We start from the raw sequence: 15,399 nt of genomic DNA, 5'->3' as shown, positions 1-15,399 counted from the left end.
CTCATTCACACCCCCTCATCAAGCAGGCCTACCTCATCTCCCTCACCTTTACACAACCTCCCTCTCTCCCTCACTCCCTCACTTCTTCCCCTCTCACTCCTACGGTGCGTGTCTATCTTATCTTCCCTGCCTAGTTCATTCAATACCTCCTGCCCGTAAACCTGTGTGAATGCCTCCTTGCCTCTCTGTCTGCCTGCCTGACTGCCTACTTCCCTGCCTGCTCAACCACTACCACACCCGCCCACATGCCTGCCTGCCTGCTAGCCGCCATCTGACAGCCTGCATCCGTCAACCTGTAGTAGGGTAGGACAAAGTGAGCCTGGCAACACATTCAAGCCTGTCATTCAGCCTGGAGTTATACCACCAGCTGCCTACCATGCACACACACACACACACACACACACACACACACACACACACACACACACACACACACACACGGACAAGGACAAGGACATACGTACACACATACACGCACGCACACACGTACACAGTCATGCAATTTCATCGGAGGGAGGAGGAAAGGTTATGTTCGTTGTGTTCATGTTCGTTGTGTTCATCCACGTAACAACAACAATAACGGCAAAAAAAGAACAAGAACAAGAAGTATTACAACAACAACAACAACAACAACAACAACAACATGTGGACAAAAAGACAAGATATACTTCCGAATTTTCTTTTCAATGAAGTCATTCTCTCTCTCTCTCTCTCTCTCTCTCTCTCTCTCTCTCTCTCTCTCTCTCTCTCTCTCTCACGGGAAACGCTGAAGGAGATAAGAGGAGTATAATCATAAGAAGAAGAAAAAGAAGAAGAAGAAGAAAAAGGAGAAATTAAAAAGAAGAAATTAAAAAGTAGAAGAAATTAAAAAGAAGGAGGAGGAGGAGGAAGAGGGGGAAGAGGAGGAGGAGGAGGAGGAGGAGGAGGAAGAAAAAAACTTGATAATGATGAGACCGACCATTCTATATATTCTTATTATTCTTCTGACATTATTATCATTAAGTAGATGAAGAGAGAGAGAGAGAGAGAGAGAGAGAGAGAGAGAGAGAGAGAGAGACTAGCAAATAGACGCAAAAGCAGAAGAAAAGGAAATGAGGTGGTAAAGATCATGCGGGAGGAGGAGGAGGAGGAGGAGGAGGAGAAAGGAGGATGAATCATGGTGCTTTCATAGAACGATACATACCTAAGTGACCGTGATAATGGAAGTGTTTGCTTAAGCCTTCCTTCATTCCTTCCTTCGCTCTGCTCTTCCTTCACTCGCTAACCCAGGAAAGCCAAGCCACACACACCAACGCACGTGCACCCACCTCCGCAGCCACACACACACACACTGATGAAAAGAACCCCCAAGATTATCCCGCTCGACTCTCCCTCTTTGAAGCTTCGAACGAAACCCGTGAATCTGTTCTCGTTGGTTCAGGATATCTCGGAGCACTGTTTCATGAAGCAGTACAAACAGAATCTGATGTTCTTTACTTTTCTACGATATGCAGATAGGATTATTCCCTGTAGTATTGCTATCACCGTGTGTGTGTGTGTGTGTGTGTGTGTGTGCTATTCTGGTGTAGTATGTAACCTTGTTATATTCTGATCGTCTCCTTTGGCGTAGTGATCAGTTGGTAGTGCCGAGTCAATACAGGAGGTTTAAGTTCATGGATAGGATTAATAGATGGAAAAAACCAAGGAGGCATTTTTATCTATTTATTTTATCTATTTATCTATTTTTTACGGAGGGTTTGCAATGTGTAAATCGAATTATTTATCTTGCACGTTACATTTGTGGTCGATAAATTATTTTTCCTACGTATTTACCTACCTAATTACCTAATCATCGTTCGAACTATTGCCGTTTCCTTCGCCCAGCCGTTACGTTAAGAGAACCTCGCCAACTTAACCTTTTATCGAGCGATGTAGGACAGGGGTACGTTGGCTAGTTCTAGTTTTATATCCTAATTAATAAGTGAAGGCGAGGACCCACTCACTCCCAAAACAGGACTCGCGGGAAGCTGTCCCTGGCACACTGTCACTCGATGCCCCGAATTCCATTTACTTTTACTAACTTGGACCAAATTGATGAGTCAGGTTTCACTCTCGCGCGCATCATGCTTTCAGATGCGCCAGATTAGCTATAAATTTATACTGATACTACACTAGATTCTTGCAGAGTTCCTTACTAACGCAGGGCTGATTGGTCGGTTGGTTAGCTGCCTTTCCCCGCCCTGCTTCAGAGCTTAACCCCTTCATTACTGGGACACATTTTTACCTCGAGGTTTGCGTACGATTAGACCATTTTATTGACATTAGGAAGGGTCTATGGAGGTTAGAAGATTAATGGCCACAGTCTTCACTATTTTAATCCATCACATGAGTTTCTGAAGCTGCATAGTCACCAAATAGTAAGCAGAATGAATAAAAAAAGGTAGTCATGGTACTGAAGGGGTGAAATTTGGGAGTAAAGGTGAAAGAAGAAAAGAAGAAAGAATGAACGAACGTGAAGGAGGAAGAAAGCAAACAAATACATAAAAAAAGACAAAGCAACAAAAGCGAACGAAAGAAAGGAAAAAAAGAAAGGGAGGAAAGAAAAATAAAGAAAGAAAAGAAAAACACAGGGAAAGAAGTATTGATTAAAGTCATGTTGCAGCAAAAACAAAGTCCCAACACACCGACAGAACCTCTCGGGGAAATGAAAACAAAATGAAAATCAAGTAAATAGACTGAATAACAGCACCACAACACAGAGGTCATAAGACGCCAGATAAATACCCCCATCCCCATCCCCACACACAAGTGACGCGGTGACTAAACGACCTGCATGAAAATTGCCAGAGAGAGAGAGAGAGAGAGAGTAAAAAAAGCTCTAACTATCCTTAAGCGAATTTGAATACACGAACGAACTTCCTCTCTTCAAGGAAAATGAGGGCAAGATTTCTCTCTCTCTCTCTCTCTCTCTCTCTCTCTCTCTTCTTTCAGTTTCTATTCATTCCATTCTACTTTACTTTCGTGTTGACTCTGGGACATTTTCACGGGAACTTCAAGGTCACTGCGTGGTTCTGAAGGTGTTGTTCTGTCCCCTCTTGAAAATGTACGTGTGCTTTTTTTCTTTCCTTCTTTCTTTTCTGTCTCTTCTACATGATGATTATTTTTTTCTTTGCTTTTCGTTCGTTATGCTTTTTTTTCTTTCTTTTCTGCATCATGTCTGTCCTGTTCAAGCTGTGTATTTCACCTGTTTGTTTGCTTATTCCTGTTTTATCCTCGTTTCTGCTCTTTCTGTTTTATTCTGTGCCCTATTCTGCCCTCTACCTATGCCCTGCCGGTTCAACCTTGTTCTTTCTTAGTCCTATTACCTTTGTCCACTGTCCATTATGCCTTATCTGTCTTCATTATATCCTATCTATCTCCAATATGCCAATCTATCTTCATTATGCCTCGTCTCTCTTCGCTGTCCCCTATCCGTCTGTCTTTCCTGTTCTTCGTCAGGCTCTTCAGCATCTTGTGTATGAGGGAGAGACGTGCAAACCAGCAGGGAGGGAAGGAGAGGAAGGCTCGAGGCAACAGGAAAAGAACTAATGCATTTTTCTTGTCATATGTTGATCATGTTTGTGTTCCTATCAGAGAGAGAGTCATTTGATGGAGGGGCTTTTGTTTTCCATCTATGCTGCGTTGTGTTGTGTTATGTTGTGTTGTTTCGCCATCCAGGTGGTAGACACACGTACAACGCTTGTGGTGAGTCAAATAAGTTGGTGGATAAGTATGTATGTAATGTAATTGTATGTAATGTATGTATGTAATTGAGAAATGTAATGAAGTGTAGGAAAGTGTTTTGATTATTTTTTCTTCCTGCCACGCAAAGTTGTGGTGAGAAAAGATATAGAGAGGAAAACAAGAAAAGGAAGAAGAAAAAGAAAGAAAGAAAGAAGAAGAAAAGAAGAAGAAGAAGAAGAAGAAGAAGAAGAAGAAGAAGAAGAAGAAGAAGAAGAAGAAAAAGAAAGAGAAAAAGAAGAAATAGAAGACGAAGAAGAAGAAGAAGAAGAAGAAGAAGAAAAGAAGAGGAGGAGGAGGTGGAGGAGGAGGAGAAGGAGGAGAAGAAGGAGGAGGAGGAGGAGGAGGAGGAGGAGAAATCAAAATACAACTTTCTACGCAGTTTCTTCTCTTTTACCTTCTTTCCTTTTTTCTTTCTTTTTTCATTTTCCTACTACTACTATAACTACTACTACTGCTACTACTACTACTACTACTACTACTATACTACTACTACTACTACTACTACTACTACTACTACTACTACTGCTGTTGCTGCTGCTTCCACTTACACATATAGAAATGATCATAATAGCAATAACAATAATATATCTATCTATAACACAACATACCGATATTTACTACGGAGGCGCCCACACACACACACACACACACACACACACACACACACACACACACACACACACACACACACACACACAGACAAGCATTTCCTTATATGTTACCCAATATAACCTGGCTCTGATAATAATAGTAAGGATAGTGACGATGAGAGCAATAATGATAATGATGATGACGATGATGATAATGATGACGATGGTGGTGGTGTGCTGGTGGTGGTGATAGAGTAGTATCAGTAGTAATAATAGTAACAGTAGTAGTAGTAGCAATAGTAATGAAAAGACCAGACATAGCAGCAGCAATAACAACAACAACGACAACAACAACAACAACAACAACAACAACAACAACAACAACAACAACAACAACAACAACAACAACAACAACAACAACAACAACAACAACAACAATAAGCAGAAGGAAATTATATATGTATCACATATCTCATCCAGCGCCAATGTAAAAATAAATAAGCACTTGAAAATAAAGAAAAATTGTTTTTATATAGGCTCTCCACTCCTTCCTTCCTTCCTTTCTTTCCTCCTTGCTTGCTTGCTTCCTTCCTTCCTTCCTTCCTTCCTTCCTTCCTTCCTTCCTTCCGTCTCAGAACCACAGAAGCAAAGAAAAATTGAGTCTGATACGCCAATACCATATCAACCACCACCACCATCACCACCACCACCACCACCACCACCATCATCATCATCATCATTATTATCATCATCATCATCATCATCATCTCCTCAGCACTTTGACTTTCTTGTGGTGGTGCTTTCGATCAGTCAGTCAGTCAGTCAGTCAGTCAGTCATTTAGTCAGTCATCTCACTGACTTCCTCTCTCTCAACAAAAACACGCCGGGCAGGGAGAATGGTGACTGAGCGAAACAGAGACAGGCGCCGCTACAAAGGTCATAAAAAAACGACAATATGACAAAAAGAAATGAAAAAACAAATAGAAAAACAAAAGTGTATTACAATGTGAAACCAAAGAGGGAAAAAACTACACGATGGAACAAAAAAAAAACACAAGGCAAAAACACAGAAAGGAAAATGTAAGACGGAGAAACTTAAAAGAAGGAAAGAAGAAGCAATGAAAAAAAAAAAAAGTGGAGACATAAAAATAAGAAAAGACGAAACCAAAAAAAACAAAAGAAGAAATATCACAGAAAACCTCAAAGTTAAATAAATAAAAACCAAAGGAAGGAAAAGAAGAGTATTAGAAAAAAAATCTTCAGAGTTACAAAGGACGCGACTTGAATATAGTATACACTGCATAAACGTTCCTTGTATGCAAATATGTACGTTGTTTGTTGCATGCTGAGTAACACAAGCAGCGGGTGCGGTCTCTCTCTCTCTCTCTCTCTCTCTCTCTCTCTCTCTCTCTCTCTCTCTCTCTCTGTGTGTGTGTGTGTGTGTGTGTGTGTGTGTGTGTGTGTGTGTGTGTGTGTGTGTGTGTGTGTGTGTGTGTGTGTGTTGTGGCTACCTAGTGTGCCTTTACGCAACTTTCTGCCACACATGCCACGCGAGGGACGAGACGAGGAAAGAAGGGGGTGGAGGGAACAGGGATGGAGGGAATAAGGTAGAAAAACGCATGGAAGAAAGAAAGGAAGGGAGGGAGGAAAGAAGGGAGGTAAGAAGTAAGAAGAGGAGGTTAGAGTGTAATGAGGCAAGAGAAGTAAGAGAGGTGAGGAAAAAGATAGAAGTGAAAAATGGATAGATGGATGAATGGGGATTGTAAGTAAGTCATCGGTGCAGCAAAAGTAAGGAATTTAGCAAGTCAGAAACTGCTAGGGTGATTTAAAAGTAGGTATGAAGGAGAAGGGAGGTGAGAAGTAAAGTGAAGGAGAGAAGGGTGTGAGAGAGAGATAGGAAAGGAAGGAAGGGAAGGGAATAGAAGAGAAGGGAGGGAGGTGAAGTTTAGTTACTCCTCACTTATTCCTCTCCCATCAGCTCCCATCTCATTAATTAACACGGACTGCTTCCATCACCGTATCTAAAAATTTTACCAATATATTCATGATTATCTTGAACTAACTTATGTATTATGCAACTTAGTGGTGGTGGTGGTGGTGGTGGTTGTAGTAGCAGTAGTAGTAGTAGTAGTAGTAGTAGTAGTAGTAGTAGTAGTAGTAGTAGTAGTAGTAGTAGTAGTAGTAGTTGTTGTTGTTGTTGTTGTTGTTGTTGTTGTTGTTGTTGTTGTTGTTGTTGTTGTTGTTGTTGTTGTTGTAGTAGTAGTAGTAGTAGTAGTAGTAGTAGTAGTAGTAGTAGTAGTAGGAATAGTGGTATCATTATATCATTGCTTTTAAGACTTATTTAGTCACTTACTACTACTACTACTACTACTACTACTACTACTACTACTACTACTACTAGTACTACTGCTGCTGCTGCTGCTACAATATGCTAATGGCAAAGATGATGGTGATGACGATGAGGCGGAGGAGAAGGAAAACGAGAGATGAAGTAGGAGGAGGAGGAGGAGGAGGAGGAAGAGCAGTAAAAAGAGAGCGATGATGCCGGAAGGATAAGGAAGATGAGTAGTAATTGAAGAGGAGGAGGAGGAGGAGGAGGAGGAGGAGGAGGAGGAGGAGGAGGAGGAGGAGGAGGAGGAGGAGGAGGAGGAGGAGGAAGAGGAGGAGGAGGTGTGCAAACTCGTTTTAAACACGGACGGAGAGATGATAGCAACAAGCAATCACTACCTATTACTACTATTTCTGTCATTACTACTGTCACTATAATCTAAACTTCTACTACTATGACTACTATCACTATAATGCTACACTGACAAGAACATGAAAGAGGAGGAGGAGGAGGAGGAGGAGGAGGAGGAGGAGGAGGAGGAGGAGGAGGAGGAGGAGGAGGAAAAGGAAGAGGAAGAGGAGGAGAAGGAACAGAACAATAACATGAAGGAAGCAAGAAGAAGAAGAAGAAGAAGAAGAAGAAAATGAGTAAAAAAATAAATAAATAAAGAAAGAAAGAAAGACGAAGAAAGGAAACATACACAAAACACCACACACACACACACACACACACACACACACACGTGCACATGTATTACTATTAACACGCACATTACACCTGCGTGAAAGAGCGCACGTAGACAGGTGAGGCGCCTCTGCCGTGCCTGTGTAGCATGTCTAGTGCAGCTGCAGCCCGTCATCAGTGTGGCGGGCACGAGCGTTAATCCTGGGAAAAGTGCATCGTACCCTTAGCAGGAAAATATTGTAAGCTTCGGTTACTTGGACAATTTGATGCGATTACGTTATTACTTATGCAATATGATTACTCTTATTACCTATACAATGTTATTACTTCGCTACTTATTCTCTATTATTCATGCAGTGTTATTACTGTTACTTATATTCTTTTTCTTAAATATGTTACTTATACAACCTGGTGGTATTAAACTTCTTATCATCAATTGTTTTGTTTATAGAATATGTTTTCCTTCACTGCTTCATTAAGCTATTAAGTCCGGAACACTTCTCGTCGTGCCTTTACCAGATAATGTCGTACACTTCAATTGTTTATACGATTTGATGCTCTTAAACTCATACAAGCAGTCGTTGTATCTTTTTTTTTTTTTTATAGAATTGTTTATTTTCACTGCATCACTCAGTTAGTAAATCTAAGATACTTTTCGCTTTTATAATATGATACTCTTCAAAACTTATCAAGTTATCAGCAAAGACGTGTGTATAATGGATGATCTTTGTATCTATCCATCTCCATATTAGTTTCCTCGTCATGCCGCTCAGCCTGGCCTCGCTAAACCTGATTGGGCGCGTCAAAGAATTTCATGAAGTCCACGATAATTTTCACCACTATTAGTTTCCTCATCATTCCGCTTAGTCCGGTCTCGCAAAACCTGAATGGACGCACCGCTTCTAAGAAATCTCATGATCCCCACGATTCATAATTTCCAACACGTAAATATGCGAAAAAAACATCTTTACCTGTTATTTACCTGAAGCTTAGATTATAATGTGATTTGGGGAAAGTTTTCGAGATTTTTTTGAAGGAGGGTACCTGGCGAAGGGGTAAAATTAGGTATAAGAAAACCTAACAAAAACAATTGTCCCTGAACGTAAAAAAATTCCATCAATTATTCTAAGCAAGAAACACGTATTATAATAGACTCTGTTTTCGTATTCCTTATGCCGTCTTCGTATTCGCTGTGGTATGAGGTGGATGAAAAGTGTTCTGTAGGTCGCCTTAGATGAAGGGAAATGTGGCTACTGGAGGAGGAAGGAGATGCAAGGACGGTAGAAGAGATGACACAAGGAGGATGGTGGAGAGGACTGTAAGAAGTGTGACGGGAAGGTAGTAGAAACGATAGGAAGAGAGGGAGGAAGGAATATATTGATGAAGAAAGAAACAGAGTGATACCAAATTAAAAGTGCATATTAATATTCCATAACCTTTAAAACTAAAAGCGCTTTCACCATTTTATAATTCAGAGTCTGTTTATGATTTTGTAATATCAGAACTGACAACTAGAACACCTTTCATTTATAATCAGGTGTATTGTTGTAACGTCCCCGGCAAGTCCTATACAGTCCTTTCACAGCAACACTCACCTTCTCTCGTTGTTCGTGGTAATGTGGAATGCTCTGCCCTCCTCAAACACTTTACCCTTTCCGTGCTGACGCTTGAACTGTGTGTGACCGCATCAATAATCTGCACCTCGCTTGCACGCTCTTGTTCTTGTCAAGTTGCATCACCACTCCAGGAAAACATCCCCTGTCACCACCATGTTAATACCATCTTCTTTCCCCTCGCCATATTAATCCCAGGTGGGGTAAGCTGGTCTTATATGCTGTCATCAATAAGTTTGTTGTGCATCCTCTTCCTCCTGTTAACACTCTTACTAACGTACAAACTTTGATTAGGTATTTTCCCTTGTGCTTCTGTTCACCGGCTACAGGGTTCCATCACACACACACACACACACACACACACACACACACACACACACACAGAGAGAGAGAGAGAGAGAGAGAGAGAGAGAGAGAGAGAGAGAGAGAGAGAGAGAGAGAGAGAGAGAGAGAGAGAGAGAGAGAGAGAGAGAGAGAGAGAGAGAGAGAGCAGCCGTAAGCAACACTGGCGGGTTTTCTCCGTTGGTTCTTTCCCTTGTGTTTCAATTCACTGGCTTCACCACTTCCATTACACGCCAGACACTAGCACCATACCCAGGCACTCTATGCTACGGTAAGCACAGGGCACGGTACACAGGTGATGGGTTTTAAACGGTAAATAACTCCCCAGCCGTTCACACCTGTCCCTCTGCGCGGCCAACACCTGTCTTTTACTATTTTGGCACCAGCGTGACGTCACGTTTTCTACTGACGGAGTAATACAATGAAGCGTTGCCAAGTGAGCGTCACTTTATATTTGAGTACTTCAGAAATTTCATCCAGACATGTTGACGCGCATTGAAGGTTTTGTTGCCTTAGTGGTGAAGCATGGCGCTGTAATGTCAGGACTGTTTGCTTTATGGGATATAGAATTCATATACAGATCATGACACTACATTAAAATAACATAGTATCCTTTCCCATTCCTTCACTCCAACGCTAATGCAAGCCTTCGTGGTCTTGGTGGCGAAGTACACAATGTTATAATATCACAATTGTTTGTTTTGTAGGGTAAACATCATAACACTATTTTTAGATACCCTACTATCCTCTTCCGTCCCTCTCTTTCACACCCTCTGCCTTACCCATTCATCCCCTCTCCCTTCCCTCCCTTCCACACTCATTCTCCTGTTTTCCTCGTCTATCTTTTCCTTTCCCTATCCATCACCTACAGTACTCGACTCCCTGCCAGTCTCCATCCCTTGCCTCATCCACCACCTGTCCCTTTCCTCCCACCCATCCCTCTTCTGTCCCTCATGACCCCTTCCCCCGTCATTGTTTGTTTCTACAATACATACAAGAGATGAAAGCCTCGAGGCGGGAGTGAATTGAAGGCTGACAACCCTATTTCTCCCCATTCCAAAACAAGGTCATGGCTCCTTGAAACCAAACCCTGAGTCAGTTATGGACCAAGAAAAACAGGTCAGCTGGCAAGGTCTTCTCCCCTCCTCCCTTCCCTTCCCACTGTCTGAGAGAGAGAGAGAGAGAGAGAGAGAGAGAGAGAGAGAGAGAGAGAGAGAGAGAGACAGACAGACAGACAGACAGACAGACAGACAGACAGACAGACAGACAGATACAGACAGACACATCTCGACTATTTTTACGAGAAGAGAATCAAGACAAATACAAAACTAAAATTAACTTTTCTTTACATCACAAATTTCTTAAGGCAAGAAAGGGAGAATTCAGTGGATTTCTCTTTATCTGTAATCTTTAATAGCGTTTGACCGACTTCCCTCCCTCGCACGAAAAAAAAAAAAAATAAATAAATAATAACAACACTAGCTTAAAAATCAGACAAAACACAACACACACACACACACACACACACACACACACACACACACACACACACACACACATTTGTTCTTAGGATCCCGTAAAAATATCTACAACCCACGTAATAAAAAAAAACAAATAAATAAATAAACAATAACAACACTACAACAAAGCACAAGGAGAAACACACCCAACACACACACACACCACTAAGTCTTTCAAATCCTCCGCACCTTTACACATCCTACCTACCTACTCGTACACTCAAATGAAGCAACTGAGACGCAAATGTACCCAAAACACGCACGTATGTTGAAAGCTAGAACGATGCACTAACACCACCACTTCTTACACTCTCCACCTCTCTCTCTCCCTGTCTTCAATACTACACTGATCTCAATTACTACTCAGCGAGGCATGAAGGACCAGGTAGGGAACGATTCAAGCCGGTACACACACACAGACAGGCTGGCCACGGGGAGTAATCAACAGAGAAGGCTCACCCCACCACCTGAGGCCAGCTGGAATTCATTAGGTCCTCCCATGACTCAGGAATTGTTGCATCGCCTTGGGGTGGAAGAAGATGCGCAGCCACACAAAAGTGATGCAGGTGATAGCTGAGTGAGTGGAGGGCTAAAGAAGAGATACAGGTGGATGGAGGAGTGGTGGAGGACAGACAGGATGAAGAGAGTGTAAGTGAAAGATTTTTAAGATATTGGGTGGATTGTAACGGGAAAAAATGGATACTCAGAGGATGGGTGGAGGATTAAGAACACCGGGAGATACTGTAATGTGTGTAAGTGGATGGAAAAATTAACAAAGAGTGAATAGCAAGAACAAGAATACGAGGGACATGAAGAGAAGAAAAACAAGAGGAAGAAATGGTGTGAGTGAACAGCAAGAGCAAGAACAACAAGAACATGAAGAAAAGAAGAAGAAGAAGAGAAGAAGAAGAAGAAGAAGAAGGAGAAGAAGAAGAAATCAAAAAGAAGAAAGAAGAAGAAGAAGAAGAAGAAGAAGAAGAAGAAAGAAAAGGAAGAAGAAGAAGAAGAGGTAAAAGAAAAAAAGAAATAAAAGAAGAAGAAAGAAGAAAAGAACAAGAGCAAAAATAAGAAAAAAAAACATGAATATCACAACCGCTCACCATCAATCACATTCACCAACACCAAAAAACAACCACAACAACAACAACATTCCAAAAGAAAAAAAGAGCACAGGAAAGCAAGCAAGTAAGCAAGCAAGAAAGCAAGGCTCTCTCTCTCTCTCTCTCTCTCTCTCTCTCTCTCTCTCTCCTGACGCTCCAAACACACCCGCCTCTCGAGACCACCAAGGCGAGACAGTGATTTAGTTCACCGATACAAATGTCGCTCCTCGGCCGGGTCCCGCGAGGGGAAGTGGCGGCCAGACACAGCCGTGAAGGACGACACACTACACAACGGGGAGCCTTCTGCGGCGTGTCAAGGGTCGCGCTTCTATCAGACACAGGAGCGAAGGGCCAAGGCAGGGAGGAGTCATGCAGGAGCCAAGGCAACGACACGGACCACCCAGCACCAGGACCTAGCACAGACAGCTTTTTGGTGGTTATTGTGGTGCTACACTGAGGTCACATGCCGCTACTTACTCTACTTATAAGAAGGAAAAGAAAAAAGATAGCGATGATTTCTGATTAAGCTGGTATGGGAAAGAAAAAAAAGTTTTAATGTGCCAGCTAAAGCTAGGAGAAACTAGCAAGGCCCAGGTGACTTTTGAGATATGTCGACGTTGCAGTGGGGTCATATGGCGCAGGTTATAGGGTTACGTGAGAGGGCTGCCTCCTCCACCATAAAAAAAAAAAAAAAAATGCCGTGGACCAGAATACCTTTTGATTGAGTTGTGGAGACGCAATAACAAGGTCACATGGCGCCGTCTAGGGTTACAAGAGACAACTACCTCCTCCACCAAAAAAACTAGCTTGGGACAGGATGATTTTTTTATTGAGTTATGGCGCCGGCTAGGGTTACAGGAGCGAGCGCTACCTCTCCCAGTAAGAAACTACCGTGCGCCAGGACTGGGCTTACACGATGTAACAGTGACAAGTACGAATAACAAGTTAATAATACAGTAGCTACAGCAATTCAAGCCATGATTCTATTAACAGTCAAGATTCTCGTGTACGTGTACCATCATTGTTGCAAAGTAATAAGTCGATGGTGATCCAGTATCCCTCGATTTTTTTAGAGTTGCGTTTTATTATCACTTTATCAGTACGTGTTGATCGTCATTTGAAGAGTTTGTCTGTAATGAAGCGCGAGACAGCCCACTCTGACTGACTCTGTACTGGCCGACCGTCCTCAAGGCCGCTACCCAACCACGAGAGTAACACTGCAGCGTGACCAGCCAATATTAACAGCGAGCGGTAAATGAAGTAATGGACGGCGGGGAGGAGCGGCCATCAGAGGTTGAGGGAAAGTGGTGCAGGCCGGGAGGAGGGAGCACCACCGAGTATAGGCAGCAAGGCCACGCCCTTGAGGCACACCTCCCTGAGACTGTATGACCAGACTAGGGACTCAAGCCTGGTAGAGAATGGCGGTACTTTGAGAGAAAAATGGCGCCGGAAGTGAACTGGACGAGGTATGTAAGCCGGGCCTGAGAGCTGTCCGCCACGCCGTCTGGCAGTGGCAGACCCGCGCCACCAACACCACCACCACCAACCTTGGCAAACCAGTGGAGGAATCCAGTGAATGTGCTTGACTTGAGTTTGTTCAGCATTTCAGCACCGCGCCTTCAAAAGAGGTGCAAATTGAGTGTCAGGCTCAGTATACATCAAACATTTAGGAAGCTTGAACGAAAAGGAACTTCCTCCTGCGCCACACTGTGCTGTGAGAGCATTAAAATTTATGGTCTGAATAGTCTCCAGTTATGCTGACCTCGTGCCGCGTCTGTAAGAGACACGAGATGCCAGGAAGCGCTGACAGACCATTTGTGAACCCGCGCTTTGCCAGTCAAGACGAGAGACGAGAGGAGACCAAGGCGCAGCTGGGGCTCGTTCCACCCACGCGAGGGAAGTGACCATGGCGGAGACAGTTAAGGAAAAAGGACTAAATAAAACATTCGCAATACTGATGACTCCCCGACTGACCACCTGGCAGCCGCTCGCCGCGCACGCACACTTGTTGACAGTCATACGAAATCCGGTGAGCTGATTCACCGCCACGCCGTCTGTAAAAGTATTCTCAGCAAGGCACCTACATGATGCCCTGCCCGGGAAGAATGAAGGATGAGAGTTGGCCCGTCACATACCAACCAAGATTTCATTTTGGTTTGAATGTCTGTTTTTTTTCTATCGACCTGCAACACACACACACACACACACACACACACACACACACACACACACACACACACACATCCAGGAGGAAGTACTATCTGTCCCCTGCAAACATGAGTTGCTAACAGTATCAAAACACGACACAACACAGCATTTTACCACATCCAGCTCAAGAGTTACTATCAAGCAACGTCGAAGAAGAAACACCCTCTATGGAGAAGCGACAAAACTGTCACTCCCGCGGTGAGGACAACCTGACGGTGACAGCTACAAGCCCGCCCACCCACCCACCGCCCACTCCGGCCAGAGCGGCACCACCTTTGCCGGACCAAACAGCAGTGCACTGACAACAATCTTTACACCGAGAGATGAGCGATATGCAGATTCACTTCGCTTCTACCAGACGCCTCCCCCGCCCTCCATAGCACCACAGCGGGAAGGGTGACTCAACGCGGCCTCTCCCCAGGACACGTGGGCATCCCCTACTCCCCTCCTCCCCTAGGCCGGGAGTGACGGCCAGGCTGCGGCGGCATAGAGGCCGCTGTGAAGGCCGCCTGCCGCCGCCGCGAGGGGAGGCGGGGCAGGGCGGGGAAGGCACGTATGGGGGAGAGGAGTAAATGCAAACAATACCCAGGCCGCGAGCAAAACACGCGTCAAGTGGAACACCTGACGCTGCTAACCTGAGCCCCCCCAATACCCCCGCACCTCATCGTGCAGACTGGCAGGCGGGAGTATAACAGGCCTGAGGGTCTCCTCGCATGACACGGCCTCTCCTTGGGCAGGACATAACCACTGTCGCGTGCAGTGTTGCTCGCGAGCCTCGGGTCGAGCTGGGTCAGGCGTGCCCGGCCAGCGCCGTCTCACTCATCCCTTACTGACAGACCTTATTGAACATATCATGGACCTGGCCTTACCTCTTCGTTGAGTCCTAGCTGAGCGGCGGCAGCAGGCAGCAGCAGCAGCAGGGCCAGCAGGGCGCCCTGGCCTCCCCTGTGCGGCATGGTGGTCGCGCCGCGCCGCCCCGCACACTTCACACACGCGCTTATAAACACACTTCTTGGTCCACGACAAAAGGGCGACGGAAGGCGCCGCACCTCATATTTTGAGTGACTCCCAAATCACGTCTAACAAACAAAATTAAATAGCATAGTATACAAAGATTGAAGGAAGAGTTGGGGGAGCACAAGTGTCAAGGCTGAGGGTAGAGTATGCGTGTCCCTTCACTTCGGTGTCTAGCTAGGCACTGATGTCTGCTGCCCGCGCCGCTCGCGGCTCGCCGCCTGCCTGTCTGTCTCG

General features: G+C 44.3%; 1 protein-coding gene across 8 annotated transcripts in view; it reads right to left on the bottom strand.

The window, feature by feature from the left end:
- The window catches only part of LOC123517005 (SPARC-related modular calcium-binding protein 2-like), a 167,453-nt gene extending 152,054 nt beyond the window's left edge, over window positions 1-15,399 (bottom strand). For 4 of the 8 annotated variants that reach the window (XM_045276817.1, XM_045276819.1, XM_045276821.1 and 1 more), the window contains exon 1: window positions 15,018-15,398. In XM_045276817.1, the coding sequence (XP_045132752.1) occupies window positions 15,018-15,104 (87 nt within the window). In that variant the 5' untranslated portion in view covers window positions 15,105-15,398. Of the gene's footprint in view, window positions 1-15,017 lie in introns of all 8 variants that reach the window. The other 4 variants (XM_045276820.1, XM_045276816.1, XM_045276818.1 and 1 more) reach the window with 2 other exon arrangements.

The sequence above is a fragment of the Portunus trituberculatus genome, chromosome 41, assembly GCF_017591435.1.
Source record: "Portunus trituberculatus isolate SZX2019 chromosome 41, ASM1759143v1, whole genome shotgun sequence".
Classification (NCBI taxonomy): domain Eukaryota; kingdom Metazoa; phylum Arthropoda; class Malacostraca; order Decapoda; family Portunidae; genus Portunus; species Portunus trituberculatus.
Note: the sequence above shows the minus strand (reverse complement) of the source record. Positions and strands in the feature narration are given on the sequence as shown.